General features: G+C 51.4%; 2 protein-coding genes across 2 annotated transcripts in view; both read left to right on the plus strand.

Moving 5' to 3' along the window:
* Positions 1–19,650, plus strand: part of LOC133359975 (uncharacterized) — a 341,563-nt gene that overhangs the window by 179,497 nt on the left and 142,416 nt on the right. The gene's annotated exons all lie outside the window — the stretch shown is intronic.
* Positions 1–19,650, plus strand: part of LOC133359920 (histone-lysine N-methyltransferase PRDM9-like) — a 58,816-nt gene that overhangs the window by 34,080 nt on the left and 5,086 nt on the right. Inside the window, 6 exon segments of the mRNA XM_061578480.1 lie at positions 4,109–4,244; positions 8,854–8,982; positions 13,004–13,080; positions 14,398–14,593; positions 15,372–15,513; positions 17,388–17,653. Coding sequence (XP_061434464.1) covers positions 4,109–4,244; positions 8,854–8,982; positions 13,004–13,080; positions 14,398–14,593; positions 15,372–15,513; positions 17,388–17,653 — 946 coding nt within the window.

Below are 19,650 nucleotides of genomic sequence, written 5' to 3' on the forward strand. Positions count from 1 at the left end.
TGTGTCGTTAACCCACCACCACCCACCACCATCGCCTGACACGGCCAATCAGTCAGGGTTTGTCACGTAAACGAAACGTGCCAATTGGTTACCAACTTCAGCACACACAGCGCTTGTGTGTCGGGGAGAGTGAACCCACAACAGCATTTACAATTCGAGTGCCGGTGACGTTTCGCCGGTTATTACAAACAACGGCCACCGGTTTCATCGGGCGATGTGCCAGGATTGTGATCCAACGCCATCTAACCCAGCAGCAGCAACAGCAACGACGACAACAAAAACCTTCATCACAGACACCGCTGGTCGCAAGAGACTGCGCGTGGCGCTTTGTGTTGCCGTTGCCATGAATCGTCGAAGCGCGTTCACGATCTGTTGTTCTCCTGTAACGCGGTGGTCATTTTGATTTAAAGCTTCTTTCGTGACTGCAGGGATCCATCTTCTTGGTTCTTTCGGTAAAGTCACGTAGAATGGAAATAATAAAATAATAAAAATAAAGCAATAAAGTAAGTTTTATTTTTATTATTGTATTAGTTAATAAAAGAAAAAATATTATTTAATAATAAAATAATGCTAATAAAACTATTATTTTATTGGTTTATTTTTATTATTTTATTATTTCCATTCTCCGTGACTTTACCGAAAGAACCAAGAGGAGGTGGTCATTGTTGCGTTCCTGAAGAACACCGCGTTGTGGAGAAATAATATAAACTATAGGGGGTGAAGCGTGGTCCGCAACTGCTCGCTGCTAATCCTAACAACACCAATCCTAGTCGTCATCCCTGCACGGCAATGATGGTAACACTATGACCCAACAAAATTACACATCAAACTGTCCTACAGATTTCAATTCACACGATCCTACAGATTTCAAGTCACACGCCCCTACAGACTTCAATTCACACGACCCTACAAACTTCAATTCACAAAACCCTACAGATTTCAATTCACACGCCCCTACAGACTTCAATTCACAAAACCCTACAAAACTTAAATTCACACGACCCTACAAATTTCAATTCACACTCCCCTACAGATGTGTTTTGGTCATGTGCCTACCTTTCCTATACTCTCCACTGCTACGGTGTTTATTGTGTCGTGTTTGTTGTTGTGGCGTTCTGACCACGTGCCCCGACTGGACACCTGTGGACAATAAAGAGCTTCACAGCTCATCGGATTCCTCCAGAATAAAAATTTAAACTTTAAAAACTCTGATGACGTCACTGCGTGGTGACGTCACGCGTCTAGCCCCCTCCACTCCCCCGTTACCCCCCACCCCTCCCACCCTCCATTCCCCCCTCCCGCCACTCACCAACCGCCATTCCGCCCCCTCCTCCCCCCACCCCCCACTCCCCCCACTCCCCCCCACCACCAACCGCCGCCATTGGCCACTGAGTGACGGTGACGTCACCACGGCGCCTGTGCCAGGCTGGGTGCACTTCGAGGCTGCCGCGTGAAGTGTCGACGGCTCGACACTGAGGTGGTGACGTCACGCGAGCGTTGTGTTTAACGATTTAACGATATTAGCGTAAAGATATGAGCATTAGCTCAAGTGATGTGAACACGTTCGGATTACCTCAAGTAATGTTACATTTACCTGAGGTAATTTTACCTCGCATAAGGTAAAGTTACCTCATTTGAGATAATGTTACCTTACCTGACGTAATTTTACCTTTGCCTGAGGTAATGTTACCTCGACCTAACGTTATATTACATCGCTTGAGGTAAAGTTACCTCACGTGAGGTAAAGTTACCTCGCCTTCCATTGAATTCCGATTATGTAACCCTGAGGTAATAATCGCGCGATAATTGTGTTTAATGATTTAACTACGTGAGAATATTACGATATGGGCATTAGCTGAAGTGATGTGAATACGTTCGGATTACCTCAAGTAATGTTACATTTACCTGAGGTAATGTTACCTCTATGTGAGGTAAAGTTACCTCACTTAAGGTCAAGTTACCTCGCCTGAGGTAAAGTTAACTAACCTGGGGTAATGTTGCCTCTACCTGAGGTGAAGTTTCCTCACCTGAAGTAATTTTACTTCGCCTAAGATAAAGTTACCTCAGCTGAGGTAAAGTTACCTCATTTGAGATAATGTTACCTTACCTGACGTAAAGTTACCTCGGCCTGACGTTATATTACTTCGTCTGAAGTAAAGTAACATCACCTGAGGTAATGTTACCCTCTACCTGAAGTAATTTTACCTCACCTAAGGTAATGTTACCTCGCATGAGGTAAAGTTACCTCATTTGAGGTAAAGTTACCTCACCTGAGGTAAGTTATCTCGACCTGAGGTTACTAAGGGCACCACGGGGTGACCAGCCCCCTCCCCACCCCCCAACCCAGCCCCTCCCCCCCCCCCACCCAGCCCCTCCCCACCCCCACCCAGCCCCTCCCCACCCCCCCCACCCAGACACCCCCCCACTCAGCCCCACCCAGCCCCTCCCCACCCCCACCCAGCCCCTCCCTCCCCACCCCCCACCCAGCCCCCCCCCACTCAGCCCACCCAGCCCCTCCCCACCCCCCACCCAGCCCCTCCCTCCCCACCCCCCACCCAGCCCCTCCCTCCCCACCCATCCCCACCCCCCACCCAGCCCCACCCTCCCTACCCAGCCCCTCCCTCCCACCCCCCAGCCCCACCCTCCCCCACCCCCCCCCCAAGCCCCCTCCCTCCCCCCCCCTCCCCCCACCCAGCCCCACCCTCCCCCACCCAGCCCCCCTCCCCTCCCCCCCACCCAGCCCCACCCCACCCAGCCCCCACCCTCCCCACCCAGCCCCACCCTCCCCACCCAGCCCTCCCCTCCCCAACCATCCCCCACCCTCCCCACCCAGCCCCTCCCTCCCCACCCAGCCCCTCCCTACACGACGGACGGACGGACACATTAATCCCCTGTGGGCTGGTGTAACCAGGAGGTTCCTACCAGTAGTCAAGTGAGGATTCTATCTCACGCGAATTTAAATCGTAAGATTACGCTACGAGACGACTTCACGTTACGATTACAGCTACACATCTCTACAGTGTTGACACGGAGCGACTAATTAATTGTACAAGATTTACTTTGCACTGAATGAGAATGTCGCGGTGAAGATTACCTTATAATATAACGTGATTTGATACGGATTGCATCACATTCTGATTACCTTACCCTCAGTGCCGGATAAAGTTAGTTCGGGGCCTGTAGCATGTGCTAGAAAGGGGCCCAATAATTTTTTTTAAAACGTAAACATTAAAACACATTTTTTACTTGCACAGTAAAGTATTTGTATTTTTTCATTTGCTATACAGCCGATAATACGACTAATCGCTAACCTTAAACACCCAGTCGTTCATAAAAAAAAAAGTTGAAGTCTGTATAGTACTATAGTAATAGAGCAAGTGCAGAATCAATTAACCCGAATTGATATCTTGAAAGCATTTAGCGCGGGGCCCTTGAAAGTGCGGGGCCCGTAGCATTTGTAGCAACTTTTGCGACTCCGATAATAAACCCCCCCCCACTCCCCCCCACCCCATCACCCCCCCCCCACTCCCCTCCCACCACCGCCAATCGCCGCCATTGGCCACTCAGTGACGGTGACGTCACCACGGCGCCTGTGCCAGGCTGGGTGCACTTCGAGGCTGCCGCGTGAAGTGTCGACGGCTCGACACTGAGGTGGTGACGTCACGCGAGCGTTGTGTTTAACGATTTAACCACGTGACGATTTTACGATATTAGCGTAAAAATATGAACATTAGCTGAAGTGATGTGAACACGTTCGGATTACCTCAAGTAATGTTACATTTACCTGAGGTGATGTTACCTCATCTGAGGTGATGTTACCTCAGGTGAGGTAATGTTACCTTAGCTGACGTAATTTACCTCTGCCTGAGGTAATGTTACCTCGACCTAACGTTATATTACATCGCTTGAGGTAAAGTTACCTCGCCTTCCGACAGTCTGTTAAGGCCACACGGGGGATCTTAGTCTCGTATCCCTGTGACTCTGTCTCCGTGTGACTCTGTCTCCCTGTGACTCTGTCTCCCTGTGACTCTGTCTCCGTGTGACTCCATCTCCGTGACTGCGTCTGACCGTCGTCCGCGTCTCGTCCCTCCGTGTCTCTGCGCCTCAGCAGCAGCAGCAGGAGATGGGCGACTTCCGAGACATCAGAGGCTTCTTCACCAAGGCCGAGTGGAGCGATCTGGCCGAGTGCGAGAAGCGGCGCTACAGGAACATCAAGCAGAACCACGCCGTCCTGCTGAACCTCGGTGGGTACGGCAGGCCGAGCCTCTTCGCAACTCAACTAATTGTCGCAGTGATTATAATGATGAGACCAAGACGTCGTAGCAGAGTGGCATGCATGGGGCGCCATGGTGGCGAGATGTTAACTAACTCGCCTGGTCTACAGGAGGTCGTGGGTTCGATCCCGACCCTGACGATGCCTGTCATATATCTGGAGTCTGCGTGTGTCCTCTCCCGGGTGAGATGTTAACTACCTCGCCTGGTCTACAGGAGGTCGTGGGTTCGATGGCGACCCTGACGATGCCTGTCATATATCTGGAGTCTGCGTGTGTCTCTCCCCGGTGAGATGTTAACTACCTCTCATGGTCTACAGGAGTTCGTGGGTTAGATCCCGGTCCTCCGGGTTTTTGCTCCACTTGTAGAATCAACCTCACGCGTTTAGAGTTATTTGTCTGCTGCTATAAATGTCCACGTGGTAAGCCACTTGGTTGAGCTGTCATTTGTGGCAGCCAGGTCGCTTCTGAAGAAGGAGCCAATAGCTCAGTGGACTTCACCTGTGAAGTAAAAATAGATTTAGTTTTAGTTTAATGATTTGTTTACCTTTACTCTACTTTGCACGCCTATCGTGTTTGTGTTTTGTGTTGTTGTAACTTTCTGACCCCGTGCCCCCTATGGGACATCTATGAAAAAGAGCTTCATAGCTCATCGGATTCATAATTCTAGTCACGTAGTAAAAAATAAAATTAAAATTAATCAAAGTAAAATTAAAATTTATAAAAGTACTTTTATTAATTTAAATTTATTTTTTACCTACGGATTCATAATGTTGGAGAGTAAACCCACAACATTTACAAAAATAGTTTATTTTGACTTAAAACTTTCGTGACTGCAGGAATTCATATTCTTGGTTCTTTCGATAAAGTGACGTAGATAGAAAAACTAAAATAAAAAAATAAAGTGAATAGTAAAAATGATAAAGCACTCATGTATAATCAAAACTTTTGAGTTATAATTAGTCTTCTTGGTTCTTTCGGTAAAGTCACATAGAAGGGAAAAAAAAAACATAAAATACAATTATTAAAATACAATTTTAATGTTTTCTTTTTAATATTTTATTATTTCCCTTCTACGTGACTTTACCGAAAAGAACCAAGAGATGAATCCCTGCAGTCCACGAAAGCTTTAAATTGAAATGTATACATTAGTGTTTTTTTTTTATGGAGCAGTCTAATTAGTGTCTATTTTATAATTTTTTATTCACTTAATTTGTATCATTTGAACTGCCTCTATTGGGAGGGTTTCCACATAACCATGAGATCTTTTAACAATCTCCGTGACAAGAAAGTTCATCTGATCGAGTCACCTCACATTTCTGAAGAGATGCCGTGACTCTAACGTAATACCGATCTCATTGACACTGATTTCTGCTGCAGGTCACATCTTCCAATGCCAGACGAATTTTGTTCAGGGCGAGCTTGGCCCTGATCTCAGAGAGAATTAGACTGCTCCATACTGAACTAGATCATGTAGACAAGACACTCTTGAAATCACACTTAACATTGACGGGAAAAATGTCGACATCTGATTGGGAACATGTAGATAACATGACCGCTTAATCAGCCACTACAATGTCAGCGAAATGTAAAGATCTGATTTTCGAGTTCAACCTTTCTAACAAGAAACCAGATCCACACGTTAAAAGGTTAGACGTTGACAAGGTTGTTATTAATCTGAGTAATAGCCCAATGTGCGATGGTCTAAAGTCGGTTTTGGCTAAAGAGTTGAACTTCTCAGTCACCCCCAAACACATTCCAGTGGATGACGTTATTGCCCAGGTCGATGTCGCTCTTAAGGGTTTGGGGCGCATCGCTGCAGACGTTACAAGATCTGAAATTGCTGCAACCCTCAAAGCGCTAAGATACCAGTCAGCAACATCAGTGAGGATGAACGTTTTTGTGGTTTTTGATTATTTTTTATTCACTTTATTTTTCTATCTACGTGACTTTGCCGAAAGAAAACCAAAGAATATTTACAAAAAAATGTATTTGTGTGTGTGTAATTTGTTTACCTTTTCTATACTTTGCACTCCTATCGTGTTTACTGTATTGCTTGGGGTTATGTAGCAGCCAAATAATATAAATGAACGTAGTAGCGGTACACCGTTGCGCTGTATGAAATAATCATCACATTTTTGGCAAAAGTTATTATTTCCTCGTGATTCGAGACCCCAGACAAGGATATTTTGGGGTGGTGGTGGTGCGTCAAAATCAGTTGTCGTGATGCCAAAGCGGTGGGAAGACGGAACGTGACATGAGCAGCACTGAACACGAAGCTTCGCAGTCTGTTGCCGTACAGCGGCGCCCAGTCTGATGACAATCGGCTGCTCCGTGCTCCAGTGGCAAGATTGGACTTCCTCGTGCCCCTAGAGACTCGGTCGGACGGTGCCTCTATACGACTCGTGGTGTCGCCACCGCACGTTCGGAATGGGGGACGCGGCTGCTGAATCTGAGTGCAACTTCTGATGGAGAGTCCTGCAGCTCACTCAAGGGGCAACGGCGACATCATCGGGGACTATGAAAAATAAGAAATACGGTTTTACTCTTTATGGGAATGAAACAGGAGGTGTTAAGATGTTCAAACACCAGATAGATTATAGCTTTTGCAAGGAATCAGGTTACTGCATTAACCACGCGTACTGAACATGCAAACAAACACTCTCTGATAACATTTAATCATTGTCTTTGATACTGATTGGTCTACCCCAGAGACAGTCTTCTTCATGGCCTAGTCTCACCAGTGTCAGACCAGAGAACAACACCAAAAGGCGACCAGTACAAAGACAAATGCAGTGCCAAGAGCATTATAGCTCGGGGTGAGTAGCTATATCATTGGACCTTTTGCCAGAATCAAAGTATAAAAAATAGGAATCGGTTTTAAAACCCTTTCTGGCAATAAAACAGGAGCTGTTAAGATGTTCACACACCAAATAGATGATTCCTTTTTGCAAGGAATCAACGTTACTGCATTAACCACGCGTACTTGTGTTGAACACGCAAACAAATGTTGAGGTCGCTAGCCCCCGAGATCCCTGCCCTCGATAATGCTAACCGCCGGCTAACATCATCAATCGCCCCCCCGCTGCTAAGCGAACCGCTGCGAGGTTCCTCACCCATGGTGTGGGAGCCGTTCGCCCGAGGATTCCCCTCCACCGCGGGTCCGCGTAGTAGGCATGGTTGGATACCGCGTAGTTTTATGTCCCCCTTTACGCTACCACGATACCTCCCTTTCCTAATCGCGTACCTGCGACCCACACGGAGCGAACGTACGCACACACACACACCGCTCCGTGCACTCCAACTCCACACTGACTACTCGCGTTATGATCGTGCACCTGTATCACACGCGGAGTGAACACACGCGACACCCACTCTCGCACCGCTCTGCGCAGCGCTCCCCCGAGGCGAGCCGCAGCACTACAGAATCACCGCGCACACACGCTCACCCGCGCGCTCAGCTCCGCGCAGCGCTCACTCACGTGGCGAACCACCGTGCACACAGCGCACCCACATGCTCACACTGCTCGACCAGATCACGCGAGACCACGCTTCGCTATTAATGATTTATTATCTGATACCTGGCAATTTAATGTTAAATCAGTGAGTCGACGAGGCTGGCCTACGCTGATACCTTTATACCTATTCCCGATTTATCTGCTATGATTCCAATTCACCTTCTTACTCTCTGTTGGATGCCCACGGCGGTTCGTTGATCACGTACTCGCAGCGTGCCTCGATGCGTCTCACGGACGTTCGGGTCGCTGGACTGGAGAGCGTCCTGTTGCCTGGCGCTGGAGAGAGAGAGCGATTTCCCCTTTGCGCCCCCGTATTTATCCTCCCTACCTCACAGGGATGCTGCTGAACAATGGGCTCGTGCACCCCAAGCCCGCGCACGGCGGTTCCGGGCGCTTTTGATCTGCTAATCAGTGAGCTGCGTTGGCGGCGTACATCCTAATTACTCCCTTACCCTGCGCGCTCAAGCGTAATTATGCCGTCCCTCCGCTGCCGGTGCGGGGGTGCCTGATTATGCAGTTCAGATGCGCTGCGTGTTTTCTAATGATGCTCCTCCATTACAATGCTTATTCCCTCTGCCTGCCCCGTCGATACTGGCGTGTGTGGGGGGAAAATGCGCCTCCACCGCGGTGGCCGAATGCCCCACGCCGCGACCACCCATATTAAGGCTGGTCGCAGCGCCGCGGCGCAACGTAGCACGGGGGAGGTCGTCCAATTCCCTGATCGCCGGAAACCGTGAGAGTTAACCCCGATAAGAGTTTCTCGGATAAAAACCGGTCGGCCAGGTAACCTCCCCTTCCAGCTTATGGGTGGGGGAAAATGCGTGCGGGTGTGTTCATGTGAGGTGAGGTGAGGGGGAAGCGGGGTTGGCTCCGTTGCTTGGTGGTGGCGAGGTCGGGGATTTGGGCGCCTGCCGAACGGCTTCGTGGCGGCGGCATCACACAAACACGCTCTGATAGTAATCACATCGTCAGGACTGTGTTACGAGGACCCGGTGTGTTGCTATGCTGCACGGGTGTACTGCCAATACGTACAAATAACAATGACCGACTGCCTCCTTGCGCAGGGATGAACCCGGCCCAGCCCGAGTTCATGCGCGCACGCGGCAAGCGCAGGGCGAGGGGGAATGGAGCGGAGTGCGGGCGGTCGAGCGACTCCGACGAGGAGTGGACGGGGAGGAGGAAGAGGAAGGATGGCGATGCACGGAGGACGAAGAGGCAAACGTAAAAGGGCGCTTGCAGACCGTGCAGAGACCCCCTGTAGACTCACACAGAGACCCCCTGTAGACTCACACAGAGACCCCCTGTAGACTCACACAGAGATCCCCTGTAGACTCGCTTGATGAAGCTGGTTGTAATCACCAGTGGAACATCACAGTACCATTCTCGAATTGTGAATTTTGTGGGTTTACTGTCCAACACACAACCGGTTAGTGCTGAACTAGTAACTAATTGGCACGTTTTGTTTACCTGACAAACCTTACGGATTGGCTGCGTCGGGTGGTGACGGGTTTAACGACACATTCATATTTACGCGATATAACCCAAAAAATAATATATTGGTCGCGAAATCCTACATGTTAAACTGGTTAGCAGTCTGCGCTATGAACCTGGCGACCCGGGTTCGATTTCTGCTCACGGTCAACACCAGTGACGATTATCTAAACTGGTCCTGGGCCTCCCCTAGGTCAACTCACCTTCAAATTAGTACCTGGTACAGTGTGTAAACATCGCCACTGGGGAGACAAAGGCGGTCGGGCGTGGTGCTGGCCACCGACCCCCTCGTGTACCGTTCTGGCTCACTAACAGCACTTGCCCCTACAGTCTGCTAAGGCTATACGGGGGATATTTGTCTTTGCATATGTTCATGCGTGTCCGCGTGTTCACACGTGTGTGCGTGTGTTCACGGGTATCCATGTGTTCACACACATGGACACGTGCGTGCGTGTGTTTGCGGGTGTTCACGTGTGTGCGTGTGTTCTTCTTATGAACAAAAGAATGAAGGGGGCTTGGGAGCGTGGCGATGAGGTGTGGGAAGCTGTAAGGCCCAGGCTACTTTGGGCTCGCCTTCCCATCAACAGGAGGCGAGTGGTGGTCGTGGTTACTTATGCCCCCACCGAAGACGAACATCCGTGGAGGGATGCAGGCAAAGCCGATGATTCAGATGCCTTCTATGACCTCCTGTCACAGGTACTGGCTAAAGTGGCCACTCGGGATAGAGTCATCTTGTTGGGTGACTTCAATGCCCGAGTTGGTCATGATACTGGCACCTGGTCTGGAGTGATTGGAGGGCATGGGCCAGATCAGTTCAATAACAACGGTAGGAGGCTGCTAGATTTTTGTGCAGCCCATGGGCTTGTAATTACCAACACGCTCTTCCGACATCGGCGCATCCACACAACATCATGGATGCATGCCGGGTCCAAGCAAGAACATCTGCTGGACTACATAGTGATGGACCAGCGGATGCGAACCCATGTCTTTGACACCAGGACCTACTGTACCGTGGAGCTGATCTGCCCTCTGACCATCGACTAGTCATCTGTAAGATGCGCCTGCCATTCTTCCACTCTGGTGGTGGGTGTACACCCAGGACCCCATTCCAACCTAAAGTGGCCTGGTTTTAGTTAGCTGATGAAAGTTGCAAGTGAGAATTTCATCATCGCTTGCGGCTGGGGTTGTGGCATCATCCCCCAGTCTTCCTGATGTCGAGGGTAAATGGGCGAGGTTTAGGACTGTGACTCATGCAGCTGCAATGGCTGCTTTGGGTACGCGTTCCAGAACTCCCCAGAGACCCTGGCTGACAGAGGAGGTGTTCAGGATAGTTGAGAAAAAGTGACAGGCCCACTCTCATCGGCTCCAGCATCCCACGTCAGACAATGAGGAGCTTACCGCAACCTTCGCTCGGAGGGTTGAAGAGCCGTAAGGCGCTGCAAGGATGGGTGGTGGTCACGGGTTGCTGAGGAGATGGAGTCTGCCTCAGTGGCCCACGATCACAAATCACTATTTAACTCCATCAAAAAAGTAACCTCCAGCGCCACACCGATTACCATCATTAGGGGAAAAAACGGTGATCCAATCTCCGACCCCCAGGAACAGGTTTGCAGATTTGCTGAGCATTTCTGTGAGGTCCTGGGGGAGGGGAAATCCCTCAGCCAGGAAAACATCATGGCACAAAGTGGGGATGACCCTGCTGAGGCTGTGGTGCCTCAAATATTGGAAGAAGTCACCCTCTGTGAGTGGCTGGCTGAGATGCCATCTGTTGAGGAAGTACTGAAGGCGATCCGGAGTCTGAGACCAGGAAAGGCACCGGGCAGAGATGATCTCCCAAGCGAAATGATGAGGGAGGGTGGCGTTTGTGCACAGACTGCCCTATATGACATCATAACAACAGTCTGGACCACTGGACGGGTACCGCAGAATTGGAAGGATGCCCTGGTGGTCCCCCTCTTTAAGAAGGGGGACCGTACAGACTGTAACAACTACAAGGGCATCTCACTCCTCAGTGTGCCGGGAAAGGTGCTGGCAAGGATTATTCAACATCGCCTTGCTAGGCACGCTGAGGAGAGGCTTGCGGATCCCCAATGCGGTTTCAGGAAAGGGCGGTCCTGCACAGATGCCATATTTTCTGTCCGTCTGCTACAGCAGAGGTGTAGGGAATTCCAACAAGACCTACATCTCTGCTTTATTGACCTGGTCAAGGCCTATGACACCATCAGTAGGCCTGGGCTCTGGGTTGTTCTTCGTGCTTTCGGAGTCCCTGACCCTCTGCTCACGATCATTAAGGACCTTAATGATGGTGAGCGGGCCCGGGTAAAACTACGTAGCCGGGAGTCGGAGCCATTCCCTGTACACCTTGGGGTGTGACAGGGATGTCCTCTGGCTCCCACATTATTTAACATCAATTTTGACCACGTAGTTCGTGAAGCCTTCAATAGCTGTACCGAGGGAATTTCCATTTGGTAGATATAATGGGAGGCTGATCGATGCCTGGGTGCGATCAAGGGATGGCTCCCTATTGGTCAACCACGTTATGTATGCCGATGATGTAGTAATAGCTGCTCATTCAGAGGAGTTGGAGACGCTGCTGCTGAGACTGGAGAATGCCACTAGGAGGTGGGGCCTTACCATCAGCCCCACCAAAAACTAAGCACCTGCCTGGGTATTTTGTACCATTGGACACTCCACCCATACAACTCACTCCCAATCAGTGATGGGGCAGTTGTGGAGAGAGTGGAGAGTTTCCCATACCTGGGCAGTGTGCTTATGACCGGCTCCAGTTTAACAGCAGAGGTCTCACTCCGAATCAGTCAAGCGGCAATATATTTTCATCGGTTGCGTAACGCTGTGTGGAAGCTACCTGGTCTGTCACTCCGCACGAAGCTTCAGGTTTTCGGCCATCATTCCTTCCTTCTCTACGCTTGCAAACGTGGACCCCCCTAATGGAGCATCTTCGCTGGTTAGAAACATTTAGGCTGGCCTGCCTACGATCCATCCTGGGTTTTACCAGGCTGGATTGTGTGAGGAGCTCACAAATCCTTGAAAGATCTGGGCAAAGTCCCATCGGTGAGCTCCTCCGGCAGGCAAGGCTGCATTGGCTGGGTCATGTAGCCCGCATGCCCAGCCACTGCATGCCTAAACAGCTTTTGTTCGGCCGGATCGAGGGGGCTAAACAGGCGTGACACGGGCTAGAGAAGAGATGGAGTGATGTGGTACAGGAGGACATGGAGCTGAGTGGACTTGCCAAGGACTGGTACCAGCGGTGTCAAGATCGGGCTCTGTGGAGGAGGCTCGTGAAGGACGCCCTCCAACAACAACGGAGGGCGGAGGAGCGACGCTCACAACAATGAGCGGAGCGCCGGGTGGCAAAAGCACAGCAAGTTGGCACAGTAGGGGGCACAGGTGGTGCATCAGCCATTCATCTCGGTCATCTTAGTCAATCGACCCGTGGCGCCTAGGTCTGCCCCGTGACCTCCTGCCAGCGGGCGTTCTACACTTCACGTGGCCTCAAGGTGCACATGGCCTGGCACAAACGTCGTGGTGATGTCACCGCCAATTAGTGGCGAATGGCTGTTGTTGTTGCGTGTGTTCACGTGCGTGCGCGTGTTCACGTGTGTGTGTTCACGTGTTTGTGCGTGTGTTCACGTGCGCGAGTGTGTTCATGCGTGAGTGTGTTCACGTGTGTGTGTGTTTACGTGTGTGCGTGTGTTCACGCAGGAGGAGGCAAGGGGGCTGCTTCACGCTGGGCCACCGTGGGAGAGTGGCACGCGAGGGCAGCTCCCAGCAAGCGCAAGGTCTCTGTGCACAGCGCACGGCACTCCTCTCGTTACAGCTGCTGCTGCTGTTGTTGTCTTTAGTTTGTTGTCCTTCCCCCTCACCTCCCATTAACGAGGATGGCTACGTACGGTGCCAAATAAATTCAACGTACATACATACTACTAAACACTGCTATATCAGGGACGTGCGGTCAGGGGAGGCAGGCGAGGCAGAGTCTCGCCTGTCATATACTCCAATGAAAATAGCTGTTACGAAAAGTAAAAAGAAATGTTCCACTGATCCGTGTTATAAATGTAATTTCTGTATAATTCCAATCATTACAGAGAAATAGGAACAGGCACGCGCTTATCGCTGCCTCACGTACAGACGAGACGTACGCCATGATACACTACTATACACTACACTATTCATGACTAAATACTACACGACACACTACACCATGATACACTACTATACACTACACTATACACTAATATACACTACATTACTATACACTAAACACCTAACGTACACACACACAACACGTACACACAAGACGTTCGCCACTCCTCTCTAGGATCCGAGGTGATAGAACAGAACCTGAGAAGGGCGTAGACAAGCGTAGACACCGTGACCACGGTGACAATGACCACTGGGTTTGCAACGCGCGCAGACTCCACGAGACGGGCAGACGTCGATGTCCCATCGCAGACTCGGAGGTTACGGAGCTCAGAGTCACGGTTCACTGAGCTACAGAGTCGCTCTTTTTTTCACAAGCGGTACCCGGCTATCACAACTCATAGCTCAACGAAGCGGCTGATATCATCATCACGTGGATATTTCTAGCGGGAGTCAAATACTCTAAAACGAGCGATCCGGATTCTCAATGTGACGGGAAAAACCGAAGGACCCAGAGAAAAATCCACGCAGCGACCACCACATCAGGGTCAGGATCGAACACATGACCTCCTGCGTACCAGGCGAGGTAGTTAACATCTCCTAGCTACCATGCCCCCTCTGCATGGCACTCTGGTACAACGTCTGGGCTTATTATTATAATTAGTTTATTCATTAGTTTAGTTGTGAAGAGGCTTGGCCTGCCATACCCACCGAGGTTCAGCATGACGGCATGGTTCTGCTTGATGTATGGAATCAGATTTACAGAATCAGAATATCAGAATTAGAATATGTATTGTACTGGAGGAATCCGATGAGGTGTCAGGGTCGAGATCGAACCCGCGACCTCCTGCGTACCAGGCGAGGGAGTTAACATCTCCTAGCCACCGCTGGTCACCGCACCAACTCCGCCCCCCACACCCCCTCCGCCCCCTCACCCCACCGCCCCCTCCGCTCAGACTAAAGCGAAAGCCCTGGAGTACGTGTGGAGCATCTTGCAGGGCGTGGAGGAGGAGCAGCAGCAGCAGGAGGAGGAGTTCAGGGGATTTGAGCTGAGGGAGGTGCACAAGGCCAGGATGGCGATGTTCAGGCTGGAGCGCAGAGCCACCGCCTGCAAGGAGGCCCTGAGGGTGGCGCTCCAGAGGATACGTGGAGGTGCGTAGCCTGCAGCGGTGATTTCTATTCACACCAGAACTCCACACTCCCCTCTATTCCCACCGGAACTCCACACTCCCATCTATTCTCACCGGAACTCCACACTCCCTCTATTCTCACCAGAACTCCACACTCCCCTCTATTCTCACTGGAACTCCACTCCCTGCTATTCCCACCAGAACTCCACACTCCCCTCTCACCAGAACTCCACACTCCCCTCTATCCTCACCGGAACTCCGCACTCTTCTGTGGCTGCTGATGGAAGTCGCCACTGCTGTTGATGCTACTGCTACATGTGCTCCTGTCAGTGCTGCTGCTGGTACTGATGCAGCCTATAAACTAAGCGATGTTTCTTTTACCAGGGTAAGCCGCACTGAGCTGTGTAGATGTTTTTCAGAAGCGACCTGGCTATCACAAATGAGAGCTCAACGAAGTGACTTGTCATCATCATCATTACGTGGACATTTACAGCAGCCAAATACTCTCAACACGTGACGTTGATTCTAAATGTCGAGGGGAAAAACCGGAGGACCCGGAGAAAAATCCACGCAACCACGGGGAGGTACAACATGCAAACTCCAAATATACAGCGTGGGTCGTCAGGGTCGGGATCGCACCCACGACCTCCTGTATTCCAGGCGAGTTAACATCTCGCCACAGAGGAGAGAGAGACACGCAGACTCCAAATATACAGCAGGCTTCGTCAGGGTCGGGATGGAATCTGCGACCTCCCGTATACCAGGAGAGGTAGTCAACATCTCGCCGTGTTTGCCTGCAGGCTCCTCCGTGCCGCCGGCCTCCGCCCAGGCTGTGGCGGTGTCGCGCAGCGCTCGCTCTCGCTACGGCCTGCGCCCGCGCGAGAGGAAAGTCTACACAGAGGTGGAGGAGCCCCAGGACGACGACTTCTTCTGTGAGACCCCGCTCCCCTCACTCTCTCTCTCACTTTCTCACTCTCTCTCACACTGTCACTTTCTCACACTCTCTCTCTCACTGTCACTTTCTCACACTCTCTCTCTCACTGTCACTTTCTCACACTCTCTCTCACACTGTCACTTTCTCACTCTCTCTCTCTCACCAGAACCCACACACAGAGACCAGAACCACTACACACAGAAACCAGAAACCACTGCACACAGAGACCCAGAACCACCACACACAGAGACCAGAACCACCACACACAGAGACCAGAACCACCACACAGAGACCAGAACCACCACACAGAGACCAGAACCACTACACACAGAACCAGAACCACTACACACAGAGACCAGAACCACTACACACAGAGACCAGAACCACCACACACAGAGACCAGAACCACCACACACAGAGACCAGAACCACTACACACAGAAACCAGAACCATTGCACACAGATACCAGAACCACCACACACAGAGACCAGAACCACTACACACAGAAACCAGAACCACTACACACAGAGACCAGAACCACCACACACAGAGACCAGAACCACTACACACAGAGACCAGAACCACCACACACAGAGACCAGAACCACCACACACAGAGACCAGAACCACTACACACAGAAACCAGAAACCACTGCACACAGAGACCAGAACCACCACACACAGCGACCAGAACCACCACACACAGAGACCAGAACCACCACACACAGAGACCAGAACCACTACACACAGAAACCAGAACCACTACACACAGAGACCATAACCACCACACACAGAGACCAGAACCACTACACACAGAGACCAGAACCACCACACACAGAGACCAGAACCACCACACACAGAGACCAGAACCACTACACACAGAAACCAGAACCATTGCACACAGATACCAGAACCACCACCACCACAGAGACCAGAACCACCACACACAGAGACCAGAACCACACACACACCAGAACCACTACACACAGAACCAGAACCACTACACACAGAGACCAGAACCACCACACACAGAGACCAGAACCACCACACAGAGACCAGAACCACCACACACAGAGACCAGAACCACTACACACAGAAACCAGAACCATTGCACACAGATACCAGAACCACCACACACAGAGACCAGAACCACCACACACAGAGACCAGAACCACTACACACAGAAACCAGAACCACTACACACAGAGACCAGAACCACCACACACAGAGACCAGAACCACTACACACAGAGACCAGAACCACCACACACAGAGACCAGAACCACCACACACAGAGACCAGAACCACTACACACAGAAACCAGAACCACTGCACACAGAGACCAGAACCACTACACTCAGAGACCAGAACCACCACACACAGAGACCAGAACCACCACACACAGAGACCAGAACCACCACACACAGAGACCAGAACCACCACACACGAGACCAGAACCACCACACACAGAGACCAGAACCACTACACTCAGAGACCAGAACCACCACACACAGAGACCAGAACCACCACACACAGAGACCAGAACCACCACACACAGAGACCAGAACCACCACACACAGAGACCAGAACCACCACACACAGAGACCAGAACCACCACACAGAGACCAGAACCACTACACACAGAGACCAGAACCACCACACACAGAGACCAAACCACTACACACAGAGACCAGAACCACTACACACAGAAACCAGAACCACCACACACAGAGACCCTGGGCCTCCCCTTGGTCGACTCGGCATCAAATGAGCACCCGGTACGGAGCGTGGTTCCAGCCACACCACCCCCACGTAGCGCCCAGTGCCGGCCCTTAATAGGCGCTCGCTAACGGCGCCCACCCCGCCCCGCGTCTGCCCGCGCAGGTTCGTCAACTGCGCGAGGAATGAGCAGGAGCAGAACCTGGTGGCCTTCCAGCACCGGGGGCAGATTTACTACCGCACGTTCCGTGCCGTGGGGCCCGGCTCTGAGCTGCTGGTCTGGTACGGCGAGGAGTTCGCCCAGGAGCTGGGCATCGCCTGCGAGGCCGGGCCCTCGCGACGCCGCAGCAGGAGCAGCAGCAACGAGATGGCTCCCAGGGCCACCGCCAGAGACCTGCAGCCCGTGCAGCCTCCACCAAGCGAGGAACACTGTGAGCACCGCTCACCAGAGACTCGCCACTGCTCACCAGACTATAGCCACCACTCACCAGAGATGATAGCCACCACTCACCAGAGATGATTGCCACCACTCACCAGAGATTATAGCCACCACTCACCAGAGATGATAGCCACCACTCACCAGAGACGATAGCCACCACTCACCACAGATTATAGCCACCACTCACCAGATGATAGCCACCACACACCAGAGATTATAGCCACCACTCACCAGAGATGATTGCCACCACTCACCAGAGATGATAGCCACCACTCACCAGAGATGATAGCCACCACTCACCAGAGATGATAGCCACCACTCACCAGAGATTATAGCCACCACTCACCAGAGATGATAGCCACCACTCACCAGAGATGATAGCCACCACTCACCAGAGATTATAGCCACCACTCACCAGAGATGATAGCCACCACTCACCAGAGACGATAGCCACCACTCCCAGAGATTATAGCCACCACTCACCAGAGATGATAGCCACCACACACCAGAGATGATAGCCACCACTCACCAGAGATGATTGCCACCACTCACCAGAGATGACAGCCACCACTCACCAGATATGATAGCCACCACTCACCAGAGATGATAGCCACCACTCACCAGAGATGATAGCCACCACTCACCAGAGATGATAGCCACCACTCACCAGAGATGATAGCCACCACTCACCACAGTGATGATAGCCACCACTCACCAGAGATGATAGCCACCGCTCACCAGAGATGATAGCCACCACTCACCAGAGATGATAGCCACCACTCACCAGGGATGATAGCCACCACTCACCAGAGATGATAGCCACCACTCACCAGAGATGATAGCCACCACTCACCAGTGATGATAGCCAGAGATGATAGCCACCACTCACCAGAAATGACAGCCACCACTCACCAGAGATGATAGCCACCACTCACCAGAGATGATAGCCACCACTCACCAGAGATGATAGCCACCACTCACCAGGGATGATAGCCACCACTCACCAGAGATGATAGCCACCACTCACCAGAGATGATAGCCACCACTCACCAGAGATGATAGCCACCACTCACCAGAGATGATAGCCACTGCTCACCAGACTATAGCCACCACTCACCAGAGATGATAGCCACCACTCACCAGAGATGATAGCCACCACTCACCAGAGATGATAGCCACCACTCACCAGAGATGATAGCCACCACTCACCAGAGATGATAGCCACCACTCACCAGAGATGATAGCACCACTCACTAGAGATGATAGCCACCACTCACCAGAGATGATACCACCGCTCACCAGAGACGATAGCCACCACTCAACAGAGATGATAGCCACTGCTCACCAAAGATAATAGCCACCACTCCCTAGATGATAGCATCCACTCACCAGAGATGATAGCCACCACTCACCAGAGATAGCCACCACTCAACGAGATGATAGCCACTGCTCACCAAAGATATAGCCACCACTCCCCATAGATGATAGCACCACTCACCAGAGATGATAGCCACCACTCACCAGAGACGATAGCCACCACTCACCAGAGATGATAGCCACCACTCACAGAGATGATAGCCACTGCTCACCAAAGATAATAGCCACCACTCCCCATAGATGATAGCCACCACTCACCAGAGATGATAGCCACCACTCACCAGAGATGATAGCCACCACTCACCAGAGATGATAGCCACCACTCACCAGAGATGATAGCCACCACTCAGAGATGATAGCCACTGCTCACCAAGATATAGCCACCACTCCCATAGATGATAGCACCACTCACCAGAGATGATAGCCACCACTCACCGCGATGATAGCCCCACTCACCAGAGATGATAGCCACCACTCACCAGAGATGATAGCCACCACTCACCAGAGATGATAGCCACCACTCACCAGATGATAGCCACCACTCACCAGAGATGATAGCCACCACTCACCAGAGATGATAGCCACTGCTCACCAGACTATAGCCCACCACTC

Source organism: Lethenteron reissneri, chromosome 66, assembly GCF_015708825.2.
Source record: "Lethenteron reissneri isolate LAM-NWPU_2019-01 chromosome 66, ASM1570882v1, whole genome shotgun sequence".
NCBI classification, from domain to species: domain Eukaryota; kingdom Metazoa; phylum Chordata; class Hyperoartia; order Petromyzontiformes; family Petromyzontidae; genus Lethenteron; species Lethenteron reissneri.